Source organism: Python bivittatus, unplaced genomic scaffold (genome assembly GCF_059951505.1).
Source record: "Python bivittatus isolate LINGU-HERP-01145 unplaced genomic scaffold, Pbiv_v1 ctg000220_np1212, whole genome shotgun sequence".
Lineage (NCBI taxonomy): Eukaryota > Metazoa > Chordata > Lepidosauria > Squamata > Pythonidae > Python > Python bivittatus.
In genome coordinates, this window is record NW_028277048.1 from 20,602,853 (window position 1) to 20,621,468 (window position 18,616).

General features: G+C 39.9%; 2 protein-coding genes across 4 annotated transcripts in view; both read right to left on the reverse strand.

Moving 5' to 3' along the window:
• Positions 1-1,179, reverse strand: part of CSRNP2 (cysteine and serine rich nuclear protein 2) — a 41,788-nt gene extending 40,609 nt beyond the window's left edge. For 2 of the 3 annotated variants that reach the window (XM_007420724.4, XM_025167087.2), the window contains exon 1: positions 941-1,179. The gene's annotated coding sequence lies outside the window, so the exon portion shown is untranslated. Of the gene's footprint in view, positions 1-753; positions 857-940 lie in introns of those variants that run through there. The other variant, XM_025167092.2, reaches the window with a different exon arrangement.
• Positions 1,180-6,722: 5,543 nt separating this feature from the next.
• Positions 6,723-18,616, reverse strand: part of TFCP2 (transcription factor CP2) — a 44,765-nt gene continuing 32,871 nt past the window's right edge. Inside the window, exons 12-16 of the mRNA XM_007420725.4 lie at positions 17,894-17,984; positions 12,733-12,836; positions 12,029-12,171; positions 9,297-9,348; positions 6,723-9,071 (exon numbers count right to left, since the gene is read on the reverse strand). Of these exons, the coding sequence (XP_007420787.1) occupies positions 9,034-9,071; positions 9,297-9,348; positions 12,029-12,171; positions 12,733-12,836; positions 17,894-17,984 (428 nt within the window). The 3' untranslated portion in view covers positions 6,723-9,033. The remainder of the gene's footprint in view (positions 9,072-9,296; positions 9,349-12,028; positions 12,172-12,732; positions 12,837-17,893; positions 17,985-18,616) is intronic.

Here is an 18,616-nt window from a genome sequence, read left to right on the forward strand (position 1 = left end):
TATTCTTGGCACACATATATACATATGCCAAAAGTATCCTCCAAAAGCCTATGGGGATAGATCATCTCCATAGGCTTTTGGAGAATACCCTCGGCTCAGTGATGCAGCCTCAAATAATGAACCCTTCCCCTGCCCTCCCCGCCATACTTCACCTCCACATGCAGATTACCTACACAAGGTGGAGGTCCCATTTTGAAAACCACCCCTCCCCTCCTCAAACGTTTTATTTTAATGCTGCAGCAAGAGATAATTACCGGCCTCACCTTCAGGTAGCTACACACTAAACTCCAAGAGACGGAGGTTTATCTTATTGAGGTTAGCTGTAACCTCCCTTTTAGGCAAATTGAACTCAGGTTGACAGGCAGCACCAGCCCTTCTCTCTGGCGCCTGCAGACACACAGAAGCCCTCTGATCAGGCTCAGGATAGGAGGGCAACTAAAGGGAGAGGGACCTGCTCCCGAATCACCACAGAGACACAACGTTCAATCCCAGCCTCTATTTCAGTCAGCGAGATAAGGCCTGCGACAAAACAGACCTCGAAGCATGGCAGGGGACTCAAACGCGAACGCCAAAGGGAAGTCTGTCTCCTCCATCCTGCAACGTAAAAGGGTGAGGCACGGTTTCTGCCCCCCCGCCCCCTTCCCAAACAATCCTTGGCCCGACGAGGGGTGCATGAAGCGCTTCTCCACCCTCTGTCAAGCGCAGCGTTGCCCATCCTTCCAAGGAAGGGCCAGGGCGGCGAGAATCACCCACCGAGGGACCGCCGCGCAAAGACGGCGACGCAGCGCCTTCGGGTCTTTTACCGGGGAAGGGTCTCCTGGCCGCTTCTTTCCTCCCGCCCTCACCGCGAAAAGCCCCATAGCCCAGCCCCTCGCAAGGCACGCCCTCCTCTTCACGCCAGCCAGCCAGCCGGCCGGCCCAGCTGAATCCAGCCACTCACCGGGTAGGGGTTCCTCCCGCCCGCCGGTCCCTCCTCCCTTCCCTCTACACAGGCCGGGGCTGCAGGGCAAAGCCCAAGATCCCCTAAGCAGGGGATGATGCTAAGTAGCAGCTCCGTGCCTTCGGAGGGGGGGGAGTGGGGAATGGGCAGCAAGGGCGGCAGCGGCGGCTCTGGCAGGCACAGCGGCGGCCCAAACCGGGCAGACCACCATCCCCACCTTCGCTCGGTGATAACAATAGGGCTGCCGGCGCAGCGTCGCCTTTTATAGGGAGCCGCGCCACGTGACGCGCTCCAGCCCTCCCGCCCCCGTGCGCGCGCGCTGCGGTTGCGTGGCAGCATGGGAAACGTAGTCACCCTCAGAAGGGCGGTCCTTGCGCAATAGAACGTTGGGGGGGGCGAGAGTTGGTCCAGGTAACGGCGGCATCTGAGGTGAGGATGAAAAGAACCACGTAGCGCTTTGAACGCTGGGAAATGAAACCCATCCGCTTCTTCCAGCTCTCCCTAAAATTAGGTCCCAGAATGCAAACTGGCTGTTCGTAGTTTTCGCTAAAAGTGCTGCTTGGAAAAAAAATAAAAACACTGAACTAGCCTAGTGATAAACGATCCAGAGGGTTCCCAGCCTGTAACTTCAAATTGCCATCTTATTCTGAGTGAGTCTAATTTTAAGAACAAGATAATCTTATGTTCTACATGGTGGAGGGGCGCTTTTTCAGAACTGCTTGAATTTAGGATGTGTTTGTGGGTGGGGAGGGCTCTATTTTATCATGCTCTGCAGTCATGACACATCTTCAGAGCTTGTAGGCCAGAGTTTCTCTTGACCAACAAAAAAACAAGATAAAAATGTGGATGTAGGATAGGATTGAGAATCTTAAGTTATTACTTAATTTACCAAGTAAACAACTGCATTTCAGGATTTAAAAGGTCCACTGTGTTCAAAGGGTGTTATGCTAATTATTTATGGCTGTAATTGTAGTCTCAATTTAAAACCAAGTTTAGTTCACTTGATTTTGATTTTGAATTAATATAGATTCAGTCACTATGCTGCAACCAATTAGAAGGGTCAGAAGAAAGGATCAGATGAGAATCTGAGCGGAAAAGGGAGACACCATATGCATTAAGATGACAAAAAATCTGTGTGTGAGAGAGAGAGATCAATTCTGTTATAAGACTAGAGAAGATAACATACAGTTTAATATTTGCCTCAGTGTACTCAGGCACACTGATCATACTGTTTAAAAAAATAAATTCAAAATTGCCAATTGGACCATTATGAAAACAAATCAGAAACTATAAAAACTGTAATGGTCCTTTAAAAATATGCAAGTTTCTAGACCTTCAGAATGTTAATCAAATTAAATAGTCCCAAAAACAGGAGGCTGTACTGAACCATGAAATCTGTGGTTTAGAGTAATTGTTAAGCCATAAATTGCAGCAACAAGAACATGAAACTTTTGAGTATAGTGATGACAAAATAACAATCCTTCAAATAGAGGTTGGATTTACACATTACACTAAATCATGTTTTATCAAGCCATATTGGCCTGGTTACACAGAATACTAACCCATAAATCATAGATGGATTTATTGTAAGAAGCCAAGATCAAGAACTGCATTATCATTACGGCTTAGCGCAATATGTGAATCCAGTTACTGACACTCAAGTCCCAATACATTTCAAAAGAACTTATTCCTGAAATACAGCCCTCTTGTTGAAATTATAGGTATGGATCCAATCAAGCTCTAAGTGAAAGTATGTCATATATTTACTGCCTTGGATTCCAGGATAGAAGAAAAATGAGGAATAAATTCATTTAATATTCCTACATAGTTCCATTTTAAAGTTTTGATTAGTCTCTACACTCCCTTCAAGATTAGACTTAACATTCAGTTTAAGAAAAACACTGCATTTTCATTGTATGCCTGAGCAATCAGTGCCCAGATCTTAAACAGTGCAACACTTTTGCTCACCACTGGATGGAGTGGCAAGAAAGGAAAATACATTTGGGGAAATGTGCCTGTTGGCACAATGAACAAGTGCAAAATTCAGCCCTACCTAATAGAGCAGATAGTTGAAGGAGAGAGAGCCAATTTCCATATGGAAGGAAAGATGTGTTTAGGACTTAACAATCTGAGTCACAAATTGATTTTACTTTGCAACCAACCATTTTGGACATCATCAGAGTGTAAGATAAAATTAAAGCCATCTAGCAGTATGTGCACATGCACTTAGAACTGACATAGAATCCAAAGATCATATTCATGATATGTTAATAATGGGTTAGTATTAAATGGCTTAGACTAGATGACAAGCCACTATCAGTTTCCTTTTCTTGTTTTTAAGATCCTTTTATATTCTTTGAAAATTACAAAAGGAATGAAACCAGAGCATAAAAATAAACTGAACAAATAGGAAAACTCAGATCTAATTATCATAAACACTATTATGGAGGAATGTAAGTGTTCCCAGTATGTAAGGTGTCTGTTAAATAGTTTTTAAAAAGGTGAACCAAAGCAAACCCCTCACAGTAGGATTTGGTTCATATCACTATTTTTTGTTGTCAGCATAATTTTTGTAGCCTCTGCTATGTAAATTTAATTGATTTGGCCCAGAAGTTGAGATATGGATAAATTAAGAATCTCTCTAGGCAAAAAAATAGTCAGAAATTGACTTTCAGGAGAGTGTCAGAAAGCCTAGAAGCAGTAATATGCATTTCAGTATTAGAATTATGAAGAGGTTATAGCTGGGATGCTTAATGTTTAAACAAGGTCACATTTCAGCTACGAGCTAGAGTCAAACTCTAGGCAGTGCCATTAATAGTTCTCAGTTACCATTTACTGTATACCATCCTCCCCCTAGCTATGCTTTCCAAAGATGCCAGAATATAACTCATACAAACCAGCGTGGCTAAATGGCTATGGGAAAGGCCAGTTTATATTGTTTAACTAGTTACCTGCTATCACTGTGATGGACATTCACATCTGATATGAACCCCTGTATTTTTAACTGAGACCTATGTCTATTAAGCAAACCAGTACTCTTTGTCAGTAATCCTAGTAGATGTTTTACAATAGAGGAAAAATGGTAATATCTTTTCTGCTATTTAGCAAGAGCACACAATTTCAGGACTGCAACAGCACTATAAATTAATGCAGATGTGGCTCAACTGTCCCTGGCTGCAACCTCCAGATATTGTTAGGATTTTAACATGTACAGATACTAACTCTCTTCAGCCTCCTTCTACTATTGCTCAGTCACAGAACACAAACATAGCATGGACTTTTTTCTATCTGAATCTCTTACTAATGAAGCTGATTATGCACACATTGTCTCCTTGGTAGGCAGATCTCCTGCTGGTCTCATCTATACTCTTAATTCAGAATGTTTCCACAGTGGCATTCTGAGCCACAGTAATTTACTACAATTAAATGCCTGTACTTCCACAAATGCTGCAGGGGTTACTTCCCTGTTAGAGGTTACTACTGCTGGCCCTTATATTTCTTGCTTTCAATTTTGCAACAGCTGATCTATACTTGTACCTTACATTCTCTCCTGCACAGAATGCCTTCCCCAATGTTAAGAATATTTTTCAAAAATGATCATGAAAAGTAGGTTTCTGCTAAAATTGCTAGAATTGTAAATGCATAATAGCTTTTTACAAAAATCTATAGCGATTCTCATTCTTCACTGTAGATCTACTCTACTACGTTTTCTACTCACCATTTCCAGCTACAAAGTATTTTCCCTATGAGTAAATAAAAATAAAAAAATCTCTATTTTGCATTGCTAAAACCATTATGCAACCAAAATGAAGCATCCAGTTATATGAAAAGATATTTAAAAATCAATTGAACATGGAATACAGAATGTTTATCACAAAATTCAACTGCTACTTGTTTGCTCTGCTTATCCTTTCTTGTTTTCCTTTTCATTTCTATTCTCAGTGGATTTCCACTTGTTCCAATAGTTTAGGTAAACCTTCATTCTGTTTCTAACATTACACACACACAAGCTTTATCCTTCAGAAAACATAGTAGTTGAAATACTTGGGAGTTACCTTTCCTCTAATTTCTGAACAGCTTAATTAGGCTTGTAGCAAAGGCAGTATTAAAGAAATCCAAGAGTACACTGGGGATAAAAGTGAAATGAACCAGTAAAAAGCTAAATATTAGGGCTGTGCAGTGCTTCAGATTTGATTCCAAAGAGTACTTTGGAGTGTGAATGTAGTGCCTGTTAAAGTCAAAGGCACTTAATCTTGGATTGTATTAAATTGTGACTAAAATTTAGAAGTGCCAACCAAGCTGGTATGTAATTGTTTAATATTCATTGGCATAAAACAGGGAGAGCAACTTCTAGTGGTACAGGAGCTACAATTAAAGCCACATAAGACTTTCTGATAAAGATCCAGGCAGGGGTCAGACCTGCACCCTACTTTTCCATTTATTTTGGATTTGGGAGCAGCTTGCCTCAATAATCCATCTCTACCCTCAAAAGTGCCACAAATGTAAGTTGCAGAAAATTGCCCATTTTGCCATGAAGACTCACAATGAAATCTGTAAAGAGCTGTAAAGAGGACTCAGGGTTCCCACCCCAACTTAAAATCTTGAAGGAAGGTTCCTTTATTATGCTATTATGTAACTCTTATGTACAGTATCTTTGTAACAAGAAAAAAAGGAGTTGGGACAGTCCCAAAGGAAACAGCTCCTTTCCACCTTTCCTACAGTCCTGGATCAAAGCATAATTTTAAAAAGTGCCTGTCAAGGAAATGCTGATCCAGCCCATGTTCAGAACACATGCCCCAGGCCAAAGAAAAAAGTGTCCAGTTGCTCTGATTTATTTTGAAGTCCATGAAAGCATGAGAAAAATCCATTCTGGAGAAAGAAATTTTTGACTTCACATCTGCTTTGTATTTAACATGACAATTAATGTTCCACACATCAGTTAACACAAGTTCCAAACAATCTTCTGATGGATCAGCAAAGCAGTGATTTGGAAGAGTACCTACTGCCTTAACTAACAGCTGGGTTGCTACTAGGCAAGTGAACTGGGTTATTTATTTACTAAGGGTATGGCAAAATAGCAACAAAAAGAAAAATGGAGCTCCTCTTCTCTTACTCAGTTTTTTTTAAAGAAAAGTGTTTGGTGTTTAAGGGTTCTGGGAATGACTGCCTCTATTCATTCCTCACATACTGAACAGTACCACTTGAATGTGGGTATAATATAATCATATGACCATGGAAGCACATTAGAAGTGTATATGATCTTGCATACCAGAAAATAAAAGTATAATAAAGCAAAGCTTAAAACAAGAATGACACATTTGTCTCATGATACTTGTCATCATGATTAAAGGATTAAAATATAACTTTTTGTCCTAAACCACTCCCTGTGTGTGTCTGTGTGTGTATTTAGCATGAATCAGTCCACTGCAGGATGAAAGCATGAAGGTTGTTCACTGAAGGTTATGGAGCGTAGTCTTCCATGCTGGTCCAGTGGCTGGTTGAGAGCAGTTGTTTTTTGACTTTCCAGTCCAAGACTGAGAGAGAATGAATGGCCACGTATCCCACCTCCATGCCTAAGGAAGACTAAAATGCATGGTTGCTCAGCACCTTCACACCACACAGGCTCTCCCATTCTCATATAGAATCTCACTAGTTTCCCCAATGGGGCACCTAGATACAATTTCAATCTACTGTGGCAGCTTCTTTTTTTACTGGTCTGCAGTTACCCACAATTTCAATACAAGGTTCCACAAGAGAATTAAAAAAAAATTCCACAGCCATGTTTTATAGCTCATCGTTTCATTCAATGGTTTAGCAAAAACAAAAACACATGACAAATCATTACAGTTCCAGGAAAAATGGCAAACCACCCTCATACATGCTTGTAGGACAAAAAAAATATAATCATTCCCCAAGTGATTTAGCACAGGTTTAAGAAAGGAAGCAAAAATGAAGCTGTCACTTATGCACTATTATATAATGCTTGACAGACTGCGTATGAAGGACAATGATGGTCAGTTCAAAAAGTATGTCAATTTAATCCTAGTTTTATAGCTTGATATAAAAAGAGTTGAGACATAGTTTCCTATGACCTCTGAACTGGGGAACTGTGGCTTAAGATGCAAAGCAATTTCCTCTGAAGTTGGATACACACCAGGGAAAAGGAGGGACAATAAACAAGTGACCAGGCTTGCTCATGTTCTAATAAGCTACATTTTACTGAACTGAAATCACAAAGCCAGGTTGCTGTCTTCTGGACACATACCATAAAACTAGGAGCACTATAAGCCCTGTCATAGTGCAAGGCACGTCTGGGATTACTGCTTCAAGACTAATTTGGGGACTCTATCAATCAACTGTCAACAAACTCTGCTTCTGCTATGTCTATGCACACAATCCATTAATTGGAATTAGGCCGCCATTAATTTAGTTTTATCACTATGTCCAGTCTGCTCAAGCATCCTGATGGACCACATGAGTGTCTGATGCAGAATTGTAGCTTTTCTTAAAGCAAACAACATCCTAATTTAGGTTGGCAACCATCCTGGGAGGTAGAGCAGGGAGTATGCCATAATATAAATCAGAGCTCCAAAGGCAATCTGAAATAAAACTGATTTTTATTAATGGATCAAGTATAATGCTGGGAATTAACATTTTTAGATTCTACTTAAAAACGGTAAAGCTACAGGTCTCTCTTTAGAATTTATTTCTTTTCTTAACCCAGTATCCAGTTTATTTAAATAATTTTCACATAACTCATTTAAAATGAAAAACATCTCAAATAATCTGATACTACCAGGAAACACATAACTAGGTTTCCATTTAATAAAATGAAAGCCCTTTTCTCAATCTCTCAGCCTTAGGTTAAATTCAGCCTGTATAAGCTTCCTGGCCTATGTCTACTGACTAGGAAGACAACCTAGTTTATGGAAGAGCACATTACACTCTTACTGCAATGTGAGATTGCAGCTTGCAGAGATTTGTCATTTTGCTAGGGGGACTGGAAAGGTTACGGAGAGTCTGGCTTTGTTCTTCAGACTTGTCCACTTGTAATTTGAGGACATTATTTCCTGTAGCTAAAATAGTTCCCCCATCTTTCCCTCCAAGACACAGAGAATGCATCCATTTTGGCATCCATTTCAAAATGTGCAGACCTTTTTATAAGAGACTGGTTGCTGCCCTGGAAACAAACACGCAGGCACTTTGTCACCATGGAGTGATCACAAGCTTTTCAATAAGCATTATAAAATTCTTGCTGTATGAGCCTATTCTTGGACAGTGAATTCCTGTAGGATTTCATTCCAAATTCTACATCAGTTCAACATAATCCCAAATAAGTCATTCCAATACTTTGTTGCTGATTTTTAACATGGTCTTTTCTCTCTTCCTTGGGAGCTGGGTTCTTTAAGTAAACAGCAGACAGCCCTGGATATTTAGTTCCTCATTTCTTTTTTTGCCTCCGAATCCTCTTTAACAGGAGTGTCAAGTGAAGCCCCATGTAGGTAGTTTTCATAAACTCATGACTTTCTCCTAACTGGTACTAGTAAGAAAAATCATTCACATATGTATGTATATGAGCACCTTTATGTACACAGATCTTTATCTCAAACAAGTTCTGAAAAAGTCAGAACAAGAACAAATTTTCAATCCAGAATTTGCTAAAAATAGACTTGTCATTATCAACTGAGAGATAAAGACCTTCAAGTGTTTCCCCAGAATGGATGCACAATTCCTAGGGTGCCCAGATATCCATCACAACAACAAGGTTTAGTCTGTTAAAGTACTAGGGTTGTAGTCTGCAGAGAGCTTCACACAACCCTCTTTCTATTACACATAATTGCAAAGTTCCATCACTGGACAGTCTGGCAGTTTTAATGAGCAAACAAGTGTAATAATATCACTGAACTACAAATAAGCAGCTCTGTGCTTATGACTGGTATCTACTACAAGCCAGTAGTTGTACATTACACATTGTTCACCTAACAGGAGACAACATGTTGTGGTAGCAAGATGGGTCTCTGCTGGTGTCCAGTTGCCAAAACTGGCAATGAAGCTGTATATGCGGAGCAGATGCAAGAAGGTCAAGTCCCCATCTATTTTAAGATGATGTGGTAACTGTCATTGGTTTCAGCTGCAAAAAAAGCACATCAACAGACTCTGGATGAACATGAGCAGAATCCCATTATTGTTCTTCACCCACCTTTCATGTAAAAGACAGAAGCTTATATATAGTACATTAATCTCCATGCATGCTGATTTGGATATTTTATGGTGCAAAAGAATAGGACTTGTAAGTTTTTCAGAAAAAATAAAGAATAGAATAACATGCATTACTGTTCACTGAATAAATGAGTACCTTTCATTGTGTCCAAGACAAAACATGATTCATCTTGAAAGTTCTGTATCATCTAAAACAGGAATAAAAAGTAAGAGCCTGGAGAGATCAAGCCACTATTCACTGTGCCTATCTTAAGCAACACACATATTAATGTACTTTGTCAACAGCCAATAGTGACATTACCTTCCCTTATAGATGAAGAATGAGGAAAGCCAAGTGTACACCCAGAGGTTCACATTGAACCTTTTGCAGGACAGCTTGGTTATCTCCAAGGCAAGAAACCTCTATTTCTTATTTCATCTCTGTATCAGTTCACATTTACCAATCACCTTAGTTTCCATTCTCCCAAGTTCAAGTTCTTTTAGAGATGATCTGGATTCTGCTAAATTGACACAGTTCATTTTCCTTTGGATTATTTAGAATTATGTCTAGGATGATTTAGGATTCCAATCCAGTTTGGCTTCTTATATCCAGCCTGCAATGAATTTCTTTCCTCTGATTCAGTTAAAGCACAAATAAAAACAGGGCTACAAAGCTACCGGTTCTTAAATTCTAATCCTATTCTGAAGATACAGAAAGAACTGTCTCATGGTAAAACACTGGGGAAAAGTGGAAGCAAACACTGATTAGGCAAGGAAGCATGTTTCTTGGATCAAGAAATCAGCACTGTGTAAAATATTTATACTGCAGTGTTTTTTCTAGATACAAGGAACTTCAGAGCATGAAAACAATTGTTACTTTGTTTTTTTCTGGTGTTCAAGTCCTAAATATTGTCCACACTTCTTTCTTAACAAATAGTCAGTTAAGGAAAAAAGCTTTTATTGTATTGAGCAAGCAGTGACTCACAAAAGTTGTAATTCGCAAAATGTTGATCTCTGCACCCATGCCTAAATGTTGCATAATTCCTACATACCTAATTATCAATTAGCTAACATATGAAGATACATAATTTTAAAAGTTAATGTTTTGTGCACAGTCAATATTCTAGCCTAGTGGACTGCAGATTTTAATAAAAAGATAGTGTAGATCTTGCAAGCCTAGGTAGGAATGAGCATGAAAATTCAGTACATGCTTAATCCACACTTCCCGATGATAATGTTTGCATTATTCCAAATTCCCTTAAAAATTAGGGAAATATTAGTACAAAAATCCAACATATAAGAGAAAATACACAAAAAATGCATATTAATTTTTAATACAGATTTTTAAAAAGTGTAAATTTATGCAGAAGAAACTCTTGGATTCTTCTAAGAGAGAGAGATGGCTATATAGGAAGTCCTCACTTACCAACCACAATTGGGACTGGCTACTCCATTGCTAAGTGATGCGGTCATAAAGTGAAACATCACGTGACCATGCTTGACTTATAACATCAAGCACAACATCACACATCACAAATCTTGCTTACCATGTCAAGCACAACTTGTGATTTCCCCATTGCCCTGGCTTGTCAGAAACCAGCTGTGAAGGTCACAAATGGTGATCACGTGACTGCAGGACACTGACCATTGTAAATGCATGCCAGTTGCCAAACGCCTGAATTGCAATCACATGACTGCAGAGACGCTGCAATGGCCGCAAGTTCAAGGACCAGTCATACATCTCCTTTTTCATCACCATCATAACTTTGAATGGTCACTGAATAAGCAGTTGGTAAGCAAAGATTACCTGTATATGTTTTATCTTTTGAAAAGCACATGCTCTAATATGGTCAGTTTTATTTTTCAGTCTAACTTGATCAGATGGGTTAAGATTCAGGTACTATTTTCCTCCTTAAGTCTCAGGAGAATCAACAGACAAATGAACAGTAGACTCAAAATCAAGTAACTGAAATCCTAACCATTTCAAGAGGGACTGTGTTACAGTACATGCAATTCCATTCAGGGGTTGAGTCCATGCATTCTACTAATACCATAGTTTGCTTAACAAAACCATATTTGTGATAATACAACATGCTGAGCCAGAGACAGTCAATGAAGTTCCTGTGGACACCAATGCTACCTCAGACATCTCCTTTGATGCCCACCAGGCTCCTCAGTCTACTTGACTTGTTTCTAAGAGATTTGTGTTTTAAAAAATTAAGTGGGAAGCTGGCATGCTGCATTCCTTCTCAGGACCATATGACTCTGACTCCGCTGTCATTTAGAGAGGCCTTAAAAACCTGGGCCTTCCTACAGGCATTGCAAATGGTGATTTGTGAATTTGCTGTAATATTATACATTTTGAGTTTTGTCTTCCCTGGTCTGGCTGTTTCATTATCTTGATTTTTTTAAATCCTCTTTGTAAGCTATCTTGCATTGCTTACAGGGCAGCCCTAGAAATTGGAATGAATGAATGAATGAATGAATGAATGAATGAATGAATGAATGAATGAATGAATGACTCTAGTTTTGAATATCATATCTGTTCACAGCAATGCCTTTAGATCTCACAAAAGTCTTATTGGGATGATAGAGAGGATCCTGGTGGACTAGCTTGCCTTCTATTAAATAAGTGTTTGTGAATGGCTATCATGTGAGTTGTTTTGTGAATAGAAAAGTCTCTCATGGCATTAATTTTGTTAAGTGTGCCCATCACGTGATGTTGAGATTCCAAATGATTACAAACTACACTGTGGCTTACTGCAATTTATAATCTGGCAGATGAAGAAATATTCCATTTCTTTTAGATAAAAAATCAGAGTGAGCCTGCAACATTATTAAATTCCCAAACTTCTCATAAATATCTTCAGACTATCACAGTACTCTTACCTCATCACTGATGAGTACATGAATCCCTGTAGGCCCTTGTTTGTAGATCTGGCTGATTTGTTGAGAGGAAATGCTGAAGAGTTGGGCTATTTTTTCTGTCAGCTCTACAGCAGTCAATTCTTCTAAGTAGATTGCATGGTAAACTACAGAGGCAATAAGAATGAACAAGGGGTAGTTCCAAGTTGACCTTAACTAGGATGGAGAGAGAAAGTACTTAAAAAAAGCAAACAGCAGTACTATATTCCTTTAGTCATTAAGTTCATTTTCCTCATATTCTACAGTAACCCACAACAAATTTTGCTATAATCTTATTTGGATTATTATTCAAAATAAATGTACACATTCCCTGACAAATAAATGACTATTTGAACACCTCTTATCACTTCCAACAGGCATTGTAATCTCCACGATAACAGAAAATACAAAATTGTCATGAGATCTACATATAGCCTAATAAGCAGTGATAATTTAAAGGCTGTAGCTCATATTAGGATTAACTGGATGAATGGAAGTGGGAAATTTTGGGAGCAACAAAATCAAGGATTAACTACAACTGTAATTACAACTCTGGCCACTGCTATATCTTATGCCATCACTCCCATCACCACAGGTCTAACATCTTCTTGAAGAGATCATCCCATTATAAGATACTATAGTTCCCTCTGCCACATAGGATGCAGACTCTTCCTTCCCAATGCCCTTACCGAAAAAAGTTCCATTGGCTGCATCCCCATCTTCATGCTTCTGCTGATCTCTCAACTGCTGTGACTCTTGACAAACATAGATGGTCAACCTTGGCCGTACCATCCTATGGAGAAAAGAAGACATGAACTCTCCAAGGTAGCAGGAATAAGAGTAATGTCAGGTAGTAAATGAAAGGGGAAAGGAATCTGATACATCAACACTTGACTATTTATTTAGCTTCATTTGTACCTCATCTTTCGCAAAAACATTTCAGAGCAAGTAATATTGTTAGTTAACCACCAAAAATTTACTAAGACATCATTAAAAATCATTAAAACCAATAGCAACAAAGGAAACAACATGAACACATTCCTCACAGTCAATCATTCATAAATGCCCAGTGAAATATCAATAAGGTTGGTACCAGGCACAACGGAGATACAACTGCTGTAACAGCAATTTGCAGGTCACAAGATTCATCACAATTTGGCTAGTTTGTACATTCCAGAAACAAGATACAAGACTCTTCCTAGGGTTATTTTGTGTTCAGGATGCTGATAAGAGGACTGCTTATGCATTTACATGAAAAAAGATGGTTTAGGCAAAATCCACAGATAATTTTCTACTATATTCCCCTGCCTACTCTCTCACCCTTCGTTTGTAGAATTTATCAAGAGAAAGTGTTCAAAGTTCATGGGAAGCCAGAAAGATAAACATTAATCTGTTTTAATGTATCACATATGAGCAGATACACACAGACATTAATGGCTTAGAAGATCATTAAATGATTAAATGCTCATAATTTCTTTGCTTACCAGCAAGACTAAAGCTGGACTTATACTTTGTACTTAAACAAGTTATTTTTCACTATGGCTCACTAAACAAACCATAATAGCTAGGTTCCCACATTACACTAAGCCAAAACCATAGAAACCACATTATGGCTTAGTTCAATCTGTAAGTCTAGCCATTTTTTTGTTCAATAAACTAGGATGTACATAAATCTTGATTTAGTCGTACATGCATATGAAGTCATGTAGTCATTCAACAGATTCAGATCAAGCTGAGCATTTTGATTTATTGTGAGAGAGCTATATCCAAAGAAGGCCTGAATGGATCATGACTTCCTCCCTCCTATGAACATTCCATGTTTGAGAGCCTTTTTTATTCTATATAAAAACATTTACCATGGTGGTGAGGTCCATGGAAGAACTCTCAACACTACCATTTGTCTTATAATAGCTCCAAGCACACCAGAATGTAAGCAGTGGGACTATGCATATCAAAACTGGGTGGCTATGATGGCAAAATCCATTTTCCCCATTCTGCATCATCTTAGAATCACATGTTTGCAGCAGAGTAGCATCATTTTTTCCACTCTGTTGAAACCCAACTGAGCTGCAGCATTTACTAGCATATTCTACTAAATCCAGTGAAGAGAAATAGAAGTAACGGGGAGGGGGAGGAAAAAAACCCCAAGAAATGCAAAGAAAGAAGCAGGAATGCTGAGCTGAGATGTAGAAAGACTGGTAGCTGTCATACAGTACTTCTGTTGAGTGGAAAGAAAAAGAAGGGGAAATATTGTATATAGATGAAACAGAAAGGGAGAAGAAATGGGAGTGCAAATCTTCACCAGTGGACAGGAAATAACATACATATTGTGAACTGAAAGAAAATAAAGGCATTAGAGACATACTATGGAGCACAAAAAAAAAAAAGTGAGTTAACAAGGTACAAAACACTTTTACAAAGTAAAAAGGTTTGCAAAAATTCCTGTATGCTCTTAACACAGTGAGGCAAACTCTTGTATTAAGTACTGTATAAAACTGGCCCTCAAGAGTGATTTAAACTGTTTTGGAGTTGCTGTTAATAAGATGGTCCTTAGCTGAATTTGTACATTGGAGTATTTCAGTACAGGTAGTCCTCATTTAATGACCACTCATTCAGTGACCATTTGAAGTTACGATGGTGCTGAATGAGACTTACAATTGCTCCTCGTAGTTGCAGCTCTTGTGGTGTCCCTGCAGTCACATGATTGCTATTTGTACCCTTCACTGCTGGCTTTCGACAAGCAGAGTCACAAATTATGATCGTGTGATGTCATGTCTAACAACTACGCAGGATTTGCTCACCAATGGCAGCTGGAACTGCCGCAACTGCTGCAGTTAGGTTGGCGTGGCCACATGACGTTGTACTTTACAACCACGTTGCTTAATGATGGAGTTGCCAGTCCCAATTACTGTCCTTAAGTGAGGACTACCTGTATGTATTATTCATGTTGCTCAGGCACAAACACTGGTGGGGGGGGGGGAAAAACCCAGAAATATCTGCAATCTCCAATTTGCATTCTGAAGTCAGTACAATCCTGGAAGGTCTGTGTCATAAATTTTTGACAGATGAGAAAAGATTTAACTCTGATTCAGTTTCTGTAAAGTAGGCACCTACAACTGTTTCCTTTTTTAGAATTTGCCTGACAAGCTTTTGTTTGCATGCCAAAGTAGAACACTAATTTCCATTTCACAAGTGAGAAAAAAGAAGCACACACAGAGGAGCAGATGAGGGAACACTATATCCACATTATATTAGTCCAATGGCCAGAAGCTCCTTCAAGTATCCAGCAGCATTTGTCCTTTCTTATTTATCCAGGTCTATTCAAATGATATGCAATTCAACCTAAGTTAGCAAAGTGTTTGCTCTACCACTGAATCCATGAACCTTTCCCAAGCAGAATACAAGTGTGCAGGCTGTCTGAGGAACAGGTGGCAGCCATGGCCAGGAGGGCCTTTGCACATCTTATTGTATGCAACTGCGCCCATTCCTGGATGAGGAGGTTCTACTCACAGCCACTCATACATTGGTGACCTCCCAAATGGACTTCTGCAATATAATGGGGCTGCCCTTGAAGAGCATCCAGAAGATATAGCTGGTAGAGCATGCAGTGGTGCAGGACCCCGATCTAGGAAAGAGCGCAACTGGTACACCATATGAAGCTGTAAAAAGGCCTTCCTGGCCACAGCTGCCACCTACTCACAGAGCAGGAGATGTAAGTCCAGGAAGACCCCCAAGTATCTCACATAGGAGGGGCCTAGGGAGTGATCTCTCACCACCAACCAACACTGACTGGAACCAGCCCTGGAGAAAGGAAGAGAACTATGTTACAATGTCGCCCCCAATTCCCAGTCCAGGGACTGGCTCAGAAGGATACTATGGTCAACAGTATTGAAGCTGCTGAGAAATCAAAGAGCACAAGGATGGATGCACCACCATCATTCTGGCTCCACCACAGGTCATCTACAAGTGTGACCAGTTCTGTCCCAGTACTAAATCCCAGCCTGAAACCTGACTGAAAAAGGACTAGATAATCCATTTCCTCCAGGATTCTCATCAACTGTAGACCGACCATCTTCTCAACAATCATCCCCAGAAAGGGAAGGTTGGAGACTGGCTGATAGTTATCAAAGATCATTGGGTCCAAAGACAGCCTCTTGAGGAGGGAGTACAACACCGCCTCTTTCAAGGCTGGGGGCACCACCCTTCCGTCAAAAAGGCCAACACTATAGCATGGACCCAACTGCTTTCACAACCCAGGAGGGACCCAGATCCAGTAAATAGGTGGCCACGCTGACAGCACAGAGAGCCCTGTCCACTTTCTCAGGAATCACATGCTCAAACTCATCCTGTTATGTTTTATGGTGTTAAAAACACCATAAAGTCAAGAATCTGAGATAAGCGGCCATAAAAATTGAATGAATGAATGAATGAATGAATGAATGAATGAATGAATGAATGAATGAATGAATGAATGAATTCTCCATCTCTGTTCCAAAAGAAGCCTCAAGAAATCAATCCCCTCCTTTACTTTAAGCTTTTTGTTAATCTGCCTTTAGATGCTTTTGTGACCAACCGTGCACCAGTACCTATTTTTCTAAGTTATTTTTCTGTAACCTCCTTTGATTTATATTACAAAAACAAATATGTTAGCATCATGAAACATATACACAGAGTAGCACTCTGCAAGTCTGTTGCAAGATTTAAAGGAGGTTGTGATGCATGAGAAAAAACTGTGGCCAAAAGTCTCCAGGTTTTCTTGCTCACATTGGACTGCTTTGTAAGTCAGATTTATCTCCTCCATTTCTTAATCACAGCAGTAGGAAGCACCTACTTTTTCCACACCTTTTCTGGATCTTCCCCAAACTTCTACACTGCACTTGACTGTATCCTTCATCCTTATTTTCTTGTGTTTTCCCCATTTTCCCCTTGCATTTTTCCTCTCCTTCATGTGCTTTGCACACATTCCCTTAATAGCAATCACACTGAACATTCTGTAACAGAAGCAAGCAGTTCGTCAATCCAGTGAAAAGAGTACATGTGGGGGGAGGGAGCATCATCCTTGTGGTTCTCTTCTTTTCTGGAGCAGTCGTTGCATGAAACCAACAAAGCCTACAGCATTTTCCCCACCCCCACTTTAGCCAGTACTATCTGAACAATCAGAACTGGTACATTAACTTAGTGGTATGGTGTGGTATTAGGAAAACCTTTTGCCAGAAGCTGCTATTCACCTAGAAGTATCTGCTTTTTCTTCACCTGAAGGACAGCTAACAATCCAAGAAACAGCAGAGTACTAAAGTCTGCTCTTGCTACACCTCAAACATGGTTGGCTGGGGTGGGGGGTAGGGGTGGGTGGGAAGAGATCCAAAATACATTTCAAAAACAACTGAAGGGAAATTAAGAAGCAAGCCCTTATTTAATGAAGAAGGCATCTATGCTCACACTTGCCTATACTTAGCCATCCAAAGGAAGGAAAAGAAAAAAACTATAGAACTCAATTATATAGTTTTACTCATGCATCACAACCTCCTTTAAATTGTAAGTGCCAAAAGAGGCATATATTTCTGTTTTTCTCTAATTTGCCTCATCCCATCTAACTGTATTGCAAGAGAGTTCTGTAATAACCAAGTTCTCTCCCATTTCACAGAGGCATTCATTTTTTAGGGGAGCCGCCCAGAATCATTAGACTGGAGCAATATATAAATATTGGTTATAAAGAAGCAAAGTGTCTCAGTCAAGTGCCAAAAAACGTTTAAAAGACCAGAACAATTGGAGAAAAAGAAATCTTTCCTTCAATACTGTCCAGCACACATAAAGCCTCAACTGCGTAAAGCTAGTTTGGCTGATACATACCGTCCTTTCAATGCATTGAAGAGTCTGATGCCATCTGCAGGACCACATATTTGTATGACATCTTCTCTGGTTAATTTCAGTAAGTCTGCCCCTAAGATTTTTTTTAAGTGAAAAGGAATAAGAAATAATTTTATTTATTGAAATTTATTGGCTTCCCAACTCCAGTGGACTTTGGGCAGCACATAAAACTAAAGAAGACATAAAAACAGCTAACGGTATTAAATCAACTGGCAGCCTGGACTAAAATGCTCTAATAACAAAATTCACAAAACAAAACAGGGGCCATTAAACAAATAAAACGTCAATCCCAGGCCTGGGACCAAAGCCAGGTTTTCAAAGTTTTCCAGAACCCCAGGAGAGAGGGCGCTGTCCTCATCTCTGGGAAGATGCTGTTCCAGAGGGTGGGGGCTGCAATAGAGAAGGCAGGCTTCCTAGGTCCCACAAGATGGCAATATTTAATGGAGGGGACCTGGAGTGCATCCACTGTGCTGAAATGTTTTGGGCGGGCAGAAATGATTGGAGACAAGCGGTTTCTCAGGAATCCAGGCCCTTTGCCATTCAGGGCTTTATAGGTAATAACCAGCACCTTGAATTGCACTCAGAAGCCAACTGGCAGGCAATGCAGCTCGCAAAGCAGTGGTGACCCATGGGCACACCATTACTGCTCGCACTGCTGCATTTTGAATCAGCTGTAGCTTTCAGGTGGTCTTCAAGGACTGCCCC